The following is a 9,406-nucleotide window of genomic DNA, read 5'->3' as shown; positions in this document are numbered from 1 at the left end:
TGCTTGGGACAGGGAATGACATCCCAGTGGGCAGAGAAGCTGAGGGGTGGCTGCTGGGCAGGGGGACACCTCGGGAAGCCATGGTCCCCTGAGAGGGATGAAGCTGCTGCTCCACTAGGACAGTCAGAGGGATGTTGCTGGATGCTCGGCCCCAGGGGACGGCGGGAGGAAAATGGGCTGTGCCCCTGCTGGTTTCACTTCTGCTGGCACAGGGCACAGTGGGGCAGAACAACAGAAAAAAAATATTGCATTTTGTTGCTACGAATAGTCCCTGGTGTTGTAAAAGCAGAAGTGAACTGGCTGAGACCTGGAGGTGGCCACTGCAAGGGGAAGGACGCAGCCTTGAACCCAGGGGTGATGCTTTGCATGTAGAGGAGAGGGATACACATGGCAGAGGGGAAGGAGGATTGCAATCAGTTCTGCAGCTCTCCCAGGAGTTAGATAATCCGGGGGATAATCCTGTTTTGACTTGCTGGTGTTCCAGGGCCAGCTTCTGTGCAGGTGTCGGCACATGCTCCTCATAGGGATCCTGCAGGCTCCTCTGGCATCACAAGACTGAGTGGGTTGCTCCCCTGCCACTTGGAAGGAGCCCCTCACCATGCACACTGCTCTTGTTTTTGGCAGAGGCCCCATCCCTGTGTGGTACAACCCTCTCCTCTCCTTGAGCAATATTCCCTGCAAACCGCAGAGGAACCGACTCACCCTGACGCAGCCTGCCTGGAGCAGCTGCCTCTGGTGATACCACAGGCACCTTCCTGGGCACCTCCTACAGTCCCCAGGGCATGGAGACATGGGGCATCCCCAAAGGGTGCAGTCATCGGGTGCAGCCCTGCTCCCTCCTTCCTCCCATGCCACCCCATTTCCAGTCCCTACACTGAGCCAGGATGCTTTGGAGGCACCTTTTGGGCACGGGCTGGGGATGGCTCCCTTTCCACAGTGCCACCATGGGGGCTTTTTGTCCCCAAAGTGGTCCCAAGCTTGGAAGTACCTCTGAGTGCATCTCACCTTGGTGCCCCTGCAGTGTGGCATGTGGTACAATCTTTCTCAGAATCTGAAAGTGATAACAGGTTAGCCACAGGAAGACACGTTTACTGAAATATCACCCCAACCAGGGCAGGGCGAGATGGTGGTACTGATTTGTTGAACCAGGATGGGGATGTCCCCAAATGTCCCTGGCATGCCCAAGGTGAAACAACCCTGGCTGCGAGGTGCAGTAGGGTTTGGGGACCCTGCCCACCACACCGTGTCCCCCTTGCCCTATTGATACCCATCAGAGCCATTTCTCTGACCCTGGAGATCTCAGCATTGTGCCTTCACCCTGCAACAGAGGGAGAGAGAGCCACATGGCATCACTGCCATCTGTGCACCCCTGAGGCTGGCTCCTGTTGCCTGGCTGCAGCAGCACATGCCTGGCACGGGTAAAGATTTGCCAAACAGGATGGTGGGGGTGGAGATAATGGAAACTTATCTCAGTGCCAGTGTAGTGAGCAGTAAACAAGTGGCCCTGCCTATCAGGGTGAGTGCAGCCTGGGGCATCCTGTCCCACGCAGCCCTACTCATTGACCTTATGGTACTGCCTTGTGTCCCCCACACATCACCAGTGCTACTGCAACAGTCTGGTTTAATGCTTTAATGAAGTGTTCTTATTTCAAGAGAGCAAGCCCAGAGGTGGATTCTGCTGCCTGTCTCCCCAGCACGTTTTTGCCTCCCTCTGCCTCTTCCCTTCCCCTTACTCTGGCTCTCTCCCCAGCAGATCTGGCTCTGCAGCCATGCAGCTCTGCAAAGAGCCATGCAAACGAGCGGATGAATGCTCTCAGCCATCAGAGCCCTGCCTCGGGCTGGTGCCAGCCCCCCGGAGCAAACAATGTCCTGTACTCCTGCCAGGAAATCCGGAGGCAGCCCGGGTCATGCAGCGAGGCCAGCTCCATTTTCCTGCACACAGAAGCATCCTTGAGCATGTTCATTCTTCATGTTTTGGCAGCTCAGGGCTGAGCTTTCCTCTTCTTCCAGCCTCAGGCAAGTGACCTGCCTTGTGCTTCCTGCCCTCTTGTGTTCAGTGCCAGCAGTGCTTTGATGCTTTCAAACCCTGGGACCTTGGTTATTTTTCTGCTCCTGAGGACCTCTCTCCTTGGAAAGCACCCTTCTTCTCACTGCCATCTGCATGCAGAACTGAGGAGACACCTCTCCTGCATTCTGGTCCTGCTGCTTGTCTCAGAGTTGGATGGTTCCTCTCTCAAAGTCCAGACTTGTGGGGTGAGACTCTGCAAAGAAAATAACTCCACCTAAAATAATGGGGGCAAGGGTGTCCCCAATATTTTGCTGTCATTTTAAAATTAATTCTTCCTTCTCCACATTCTAGCTTTCCACATCTGTGGTTTATTATAGAATCACAAAATCATTTAGTCCAACCCCAACCTATTCCCACCATGCCCCCTGAACATGTCCCTCACTCAGTTCTTGAACACCTCCAGGGATGGTGACCCCACCACCTCCCCAGGCAGCCTGTGTCAGTGCCCAACCACTCTTTCTGAGAAGAAATGTTTCCTAATAATACTTGTGCTTCAGACCCCTCACAGCTCTGTTGCCCTTCTCTGGATGCATTTAAGAACAGGACCTTTCCACTCCATTCCATCTCCTGTCCCAAAAGTAGACAGACTCGTTAGCAGGCTCTGCTTTGACAGGACAAGGGGAAATGGTTTCAAACTAAGAGAGGAAATTAGATTGGATATAAGGAAGAAGTTTATTTCCATAAGGGTGGTGAGGCAGTGGCACAGATTGCCCAGAGAGGTGGTGGGTGCCCCATCCCTAGAGACAGCCAAGGTCAGGCTGGATGGAGCTTTGAGCTCCTGATGGAGCTGTGGGTATCACTGTTCACTGCAGGCCAGATGGCCTTTAAGAGTCCTTTCCAACTCAAATGGTTCTATGATTGATTCTATCCCCAACTCCACTGGGGATCTTGCTGGCCTAGACCCATGCTGGGGCTCGCCCCCACCTCACCAACACCATACCTGGCTCCTGGAGGGATGCCATGCACAGCAGCAGCTCAGGCCACTAACCTCTGACTGCCAGCCCCGCTGCTGTCACACAGATGTCACATAGAGGTGTCTCAGCGCTGTGTGGGATCTCCGGGCATCCTTCTGCACTGATGTCTGTCGGCTGACATGTGAGGCTGCCCTCAGCATGGGAGACACCGGCCCCAGCGGTGCCACCTGCAGCGTTCGTCCCCGCTGCCGCTGGGGTGTCTGTGGGGTGCTGGGGGCATCTGGCACACCTCCATTTGTCCCTGGGACGTTGCTCTCAATGATAAGCTGGAGCAGGCCTGCTCCGGGGAAGTCCAAAATGACCACTCCCCAGCACACCGGCTGCCCCGAGCAGCGCTGCAGGTGCTGATAGCACTGAGGGTTGACGAAGCGGGCCACGTCCTCGGGACAGGTGAAGAGCCCATTGCCGGAGCAGAAGGTGAGGTGCATGGTGGCAGGGTCCCCACTGGCTGCTGCGTCCAGGTGCCGCTGTGCGCGTGCCCATTTCCTCTCCAGCGAGAGCACGTTCCATGCATCGCTGATGCTCAGCCGCTCATAGGGGATGCCCAGCACCGCCCGCTCCAGCGCCTCCAGCACCACAATCTTGCCCCTCACCTGGCCCAGCGTGGGCACCTCCTCCCGGCACCACAGCCGACCTCTGCTCTCCTCCAGCAAGCATCGCTGGAGCCGGGCAGCAAAGCGGGTCCGCGGGAAGAAGGGGAGCTCCTCCTTGATGCGCATCAGCACGGCCTCGCCAGGGTGGGTGCGGAGGAAGCGCAGGGTGCGACGCAGGACGCCCCGCAGGCTGACCCGCTGGAAGGCACACAGATGGTAGACGCGCAGCTCGCCCCGTTCCAGCTTGCAGCGCACGTCCAGGAAGCGCACGCCAGCCGCCAGCTGGGCCTCCAGGCTCCAGCTCTGGCAGCGCAGGCGCCGGCCACCAAACAGGCTGAGGGAGTCGTGTGTGCCGGGGATGGAGAGGCGGGAGAGCGGCAAGGCGTCAGGCAGCGCTGCCATCCAGTCGGGGCAGCAGGCAGCAGGCTGGGCCGTGTTGTCGAACGCCGCATTGCGCTGGCCCCGTGCATCCATGCTGCAGTGAACACGGGCACCCCAGCACTGGGCCAGCCTGTGGTGGTGGGGTGCAGCCTGTTGGATGGGGTGTAGGCAGTGACTGGCAGGCTGAGAGGGATGCTGGACATTATCTGGGTGATGCTTGTGATACACGTCATGTCCCTCATGTGGCACGTGCTGCAGGGATCCGGGCTCACTCCTCGCCAAGGAGAGCTCAGCAGGATGGAAAATTGCTGGGCTGATCCTGAAAGCAGCCGATCAGGCTGCACACCTCCCTCCTCAGGAATCAGGATAAACGGGACCGGGTGCCCCACGGTCCTGGGAAGCTGCCTGCACCCGGAAAGGCACAGCTGGTTGGGGCTGCCATCACCGCTGAGCTGTGAGCCCCGTGAGCGGGAGGCAGCACCTGGGGGTGACTCACTGCCTACCCCTGGGACACGGCTGCCTCACACTGTGCTGCCCTGAGGGCTTTCATGCTCGAAAGGCGAGTACCCCTGCTGTGACATCTCTCTGGGGACACAGAGCCGGATGGCCTCCAGGACACTCTCTGTGAGAGCTCTCACTGAGCTGACCCCAGCATAGAGGCAGCACAGGCTGAGGGTGTGGACATTCTGCCACCCCCGCTGGCATGACAGCAGGGCGGAGCGCTGGGGCAGGCGCGGAAAGCAGCAGCCGCAGCTCCAGGAGCGGCAGCAGCGCAGCCCAGCCTGCAGCGCGGCACCTCCCCTAAGCATGGCGGCACCGAGCAGTGGAGGTTCCTGCTTCGTGCTGGGGGGCTCGGGGGCAACGGGCCGGGCGCTGCTGCGGGAGCTGTGCGCACAGCGGCCCTTCAGCAGGGTGACGGTGATCGGGAGGCGGCAGTTGAGCCTGCCTGAGGGCAGCGGCGTGGCCGTGGTGCGGTGTGGGCCGGGGGTTGCGGGGTCCGTGCTGGAGGTTCCACCCTGACCCACGTGCCTCCCCCAGGAGCAGGCGGTGGTGGACTTCGAGCGGCTGGGCGAGCACGCCGATGCCTTCCGCGGCCACGACGTGGGCTTCTGCTGCCTGGGCACCACCCGGAGCAAAGCGGGTGCGGTGAGTGGCCCTGGCCGGTCCCAGGGGGTCACTGGGCATCGCCTCGCCCAGCGAGATGCTCGGATCTGGGGGATGTGTCGTGGGTGCCACCGCTCCCGCTGGGGCGCCTGCTCGGTCAGAGGTCGCTGACCCCGCTCCTTGCCCTGCCCTAGGATGGCTTTGTCCGTGTGGACCGGGACTACGTGGCACAGGCAGCCGAGCTGGCGCGGGCAGGGGGCTGCAAACACTTCGTCCTGCAGTCCTCCCAGGGAGCGAACGAGCGCAGCAGTTTTCTGTACCTGCGGGTGAAGGTGAGGAGGGAAGCTGGGTGTGCTCCTAGAGATGGAGATGTGGGGACACTTGGGAACGAAGCTGGGGCTGAGGCTGCAAGGGGTCCAGTGGACCTAGGACTCTCCTGGTGAGGGGGAACAGAGAGCCCAGGAGATGGGCTGGCAGCACAGCAGTGTGCCCTGCTGCGTCCTAAAGGGCAGATACCAGGCGTTCAGCATCCTTACACTACTGAGCACCACCCACTCTTGCAGGACTCGCTCCTGTCTGCAGTGTGTCACACCGGCAGTGTGTTGCCACCCCTCCTTCCCCCCCCCCCCCCTCCCCTCCGATGCCCTGCTCTGCCCACTGTGTGTGCTGTTGCTGCAGTTAGCGCTGCGGCTACAAGGGAGCGCTGCTGACTGCTGTTTGGCTGTCTGGCACTGACAGTCCTTTCCTAGAGAGCTTCCTAGGGCTGTCTCTCAAAAGCTGGGTTTTGTTTTTGTTGTTAATGAATTTCTGGGCTCTCTGCTGACCCATCCATTTGCCCCGTTTGGGTCCCTGCACTGCCCTGCCCTCTGCTTTGGCGATTGGCATCTTGGCAAAATGCTTTGCATTTTGAGCAGGGTCAGCTCGGTGGTTCTCCCTTCCTTGCACTCCAAGAAACCCCTTTCCTCAGACATGGTTGTGGCCTGCATGGGAGAGGAGTGACCTTTACCTATAGCCAAATATACCTGGCTCCTGCCAGTTTGGGTGCTCTATGCCCTTCCTACTGCAACCCTCATCTCCTAAGTTATCTGGAGGATTACTCACGGCTCACAAGCACACACCAGTTGTGTGTTGGGCAATACCTGCAGGTGGCAGGTACAGAGGTGTTGCAAGACTGAGCATATGTGCTCACAGCCCTCCTGAGGCTGGTGGGACTGTGGCTGGGCAGGTGGGGAAGGGTCAGCCACTGCTGCTTTTTGGCCACCTACCTCTGAGCAGGTCTTCTGCTTCTCCCTTTTTGTGTCCATGTTTTTCCCTACCACCAACTCAGCAGCTTTCCTTTGTGTGTTCATTTTACCTTTGCCACATTGTAGAAGCCTGGGAGCTAAATCCATGCTGGTCAGCCCCAGCACTACAGTCATGTCCTGTGGCTGTGTTGTGCACTGGGGGTCCTGGGGTAGGCTGCAGGATGCAGCACCAGCCAGACACTGTGTCCTGCTCACAGCTCAGCTCTTCCTTCTTCCTGATTCATAGGGTGGGAGACAAGGTGCCTGTGATCATCCTCAGCTTGTTTTGTCCCCACTGTGACAGGGAGAAGTGGAGAAACTGGTTGAGGCTGTCGGCTTTGACCGCTGCACCATTCTTCGGCCAGCGTGAGTAGCAGAGGGGACACGGAGCCAGGAAAGGGCTGGGAGATGGAGCCATGGGCAGGGTACATTAGGGGAGGGTTGGGAAGGAAGTGAAGACAGCCTCCAGGTGCAAATGCTGCTCCTACCTGCACCTCTTCCCTTCTGCTATAAGCAACAAGCCCAGCCATTTCCACAGCCCTTCCCGAAGCCATGCTTTTGAGGCTTGGGCTCAAAGCACAGGTTGGGGGACATTGGTTGAAGCTTAACTTCATCTGGAGGTCAGCCTGTGTGGAGGGGCTGCTCTTCTGTACCCTTTCAACCATACTCTACCTGGGAGAACCAGCATCCTGGTTTTGGCAGCCTGTTGGTAAAAAGAGCTCCCAGTGATCAGCCCACTCATTCCAGGACCCTGCAGAAGCCACTTGGGGCCAGTGCAAGTTTTCCAGCTTGGCTGGGCTCTGCAGCCTGACCCACCTCTCCTTCTTGCCCGCAGGGTGCTGCTGTGTGCACGCCAGGAGTTCCGCCCCATGGAGTGGATCACACAGCGGATTCTGGGGTTCAGCGCCCGGTTCTTCCCCTCTGCTTACTCAGTGCCTGTAGAAACAGTGGCGAGGGCAATGGTGGCCAGTGTGCTGCAGCCAAGTGGGGAGAAGGTGGAGGTGCTGGAGAACAAAGCCATTCATCAGCTGGGAAAGGCAGTGCCGCAGCCAGGCACATAGAGCAAAAGTGGTAATAAGTGGTTGGCTGGCCTTCTGGATTCTGTTCTGGGCTGATGATGAGTGTATGGGATAATAAATACATAATACAGTGGAGTGTTTGCATGGACAATGGGGAGCTGGGGTGCAAATCTGGGTAAGCATTTTATAATTTAAACAATTCCTTAAATTGAGACCTTGAATAAAACCCTGTGACTGGCCTGTGCTAATTGTGTTGAAATTCTGCTTTCTACCTGCACGTTGCCAGCCTGGCTGCATCTCCTGGTGCCACCTCAGGGAACACATTTGGGCGTATGGTTGGGGCACAGCTGTCCCTGGGCACCAGCACCCTTCACATGGCTGCGATCCCAGCAGCTGCATAGCACCCATATCCTCATGCTCTGTTGCGTGGCAAAGGAGGCAGGGCTATTGGGCTGCCCGGGAGCCTCTTGCATCCCAGCCCCTGCACCAAAGCCATTCTCAGGCCTCTCACAGGGTCAAGGACCGTGGTGGTTCTGCAGCTGGGAGCTTTACGTGACTCCTGCGCTCCCGTCTGGCTGCAGGCCCAGTGGCTTTCCAGGGTTTTCTTTTCTTCAACCTCCCCCTGGTCCCTGTGTCAGTGACTCAGATGGGGAGAGGAGATGGGTGCCTGGTCTCTGTCCTCCGGCACAAATGTTCACATCACCAAGCTGGTACCTCAGAGACGTGGTGCCACCAAGCAGTAATCCAGGGAGACTGATCCAGGGAGAGCCAAAGGAGATCTGTAGAGTAATTCTTAATGTAAAAAGGGACATGCAAGGTGGGCTGCTCAGGAATAGCACACACACACCTGGAGGGGTTTGTGGCTTATGCAGCATGAAGGCTGCTCAAACATGCAGTGCTGGGTTACTCTGGTGTAAATGCATCCCAGTGCTCAGAGGTGTTATCAAAGGTGATGTGTTCAGCAGAGGAGAACAGGTGAATGCTTGAAACAACGAGACCTGTGAAGATGCAAAAATTGCATACATACAAGACAAAGAAAATAAAGAATGCAAACTCTGGGAAGTTACAGGTAAAAGGCAAACTGAGGAGGTTTGAGGAAAACATCCTTAAGGCATAAACATAAATCATGACAGTGTGAGAAGCAAAAAGCTCCCCACAGAGCCTGGTGGGGCATGACATGAGCAAGTTTTATGAGAGAGCCATCATAGGAAAGCTTAAGGAGTTGACTCATATCAGCCTCTGCTGCGAACAAGCTCACACCAGCATCATTCCTTCAGGGACACATGATTGTCCCAAAGCGTTAGGCTGTGTAAGGGAAAAAGTGATTTTTAACCACATTTTTAGAATGCATAGTTTTAAAAAATGGCCAGTGCCAGAAGGAATGCTCAGATGGATTGCCAGAGAGTGCCTTGGGTGAGAATTGCAGCAATCCATCCACCAAGAAGTCAACGTTGCTAAATATGATGCTAATTTTCAGAAAGTTCCAGTGGGAACCAGGAAGCTGCAAAGCAGCAAAGCTGCGTTCTATAAAAGGCAAGTTGTTAGAAAGGAAAATAAAGGCCTGAAATAACAGAAACCAGAATAAATACGGTGCAATGGGAGATTCCATGTGGCTTTTGAGTGGGCAGCTTGAAGGCACGAGCCCATACTGCTCTTTGAGGATGTCAGTTGCTGTGTACATAGGACATGGTCCTCAGGGGGCATTGGATCTCCAAAATGCTCTCCCAAAAGGGCTCTTAAAGAAATTAAGCTGTCGTGGGAAGAAGAAGAAGGTCTGTGTATTCCTTTTAGGAAATATTTTCTTAGCACTCCAAAGCCTTGAAATGGACAAAACAAACATTTATTCCTAGACAAAGGCCTGGGGAAAACACCGGCTATTTCTGTGCAACCCTTGTTTTTGCTCAGCAGAGAGGCACCACGCAGCATCTCCCCAGCCCCTCCTCACCCAGCTAGGGCTGAAAGAGGTGGAGGACCAGGCACAAGG

At 56.7% G+C, this 9,406-nt stretch overlaps 2 protein-coding genes across 2 annotated transcripts; one reads left to right on the top strand and one right to left on the bottom strand.

Moving 5' to 3' along the window:
* Positions 1-3,080: 3,080 nt before the first annotated feature.
* On the bottom strand, positions 3,081-4,109 carry LOC306946194 (1-phosphatidylinositol phosphodiesterase-like; the record flags this gene model as incomplete). Its single annotated transcript, XM_079535167.1, has 1 exon — positions 3,081-4,109. The coding sequence occupies one exon, from the start codon at positions 4,107-4,109 to the stop codon at positions 3,081-3,083; it is 1,029 nt and encodes a 342-aa protein (XP_079391293.1).
* Positions 4,110-4,823: 714 nt separating this feature from the next.
* Positions 4,824-7,464, top strand: HTATIP2 (HIV-1 Tat interactive protein 2; the record flags this gene model as incomplete). The annotated part of the gene is made up of 5 exons (XM_079535679.1): positions 4,824-4,985; positions 5,055-5,162; positions 5,315-5,452; positions 6,708-6,769; positions 7,239-7,464. 5 exons carry the CDS (start codon positions 4,824-4,826, stop codon positions 7,462-7,464), a joined length of 696 nt encoding a protein of 231 aa, XP_079391805.1.
* Positions 7,465-9,406: the final 1,942 nt, after the last annotated feature.

This window comes from Tetrao urogallus, assembly GCF_951394365.1.
Source record: "Tetrao urogallus genome assembly, chromosome: 5".
In the NCBI taxonomy this organism is placed as follows: domain Eukaryota; kingdom Metazoa; phylum Chordata; class Aves; order Galliformes; family Phasianidae; genus Tetrao; species Tetrao urogallus.
The sequence above is the reverse complement of the archived record's forward strand: the minus strand, read 5'-3'. Positions and strand labels throughout refer to the sequence as shown.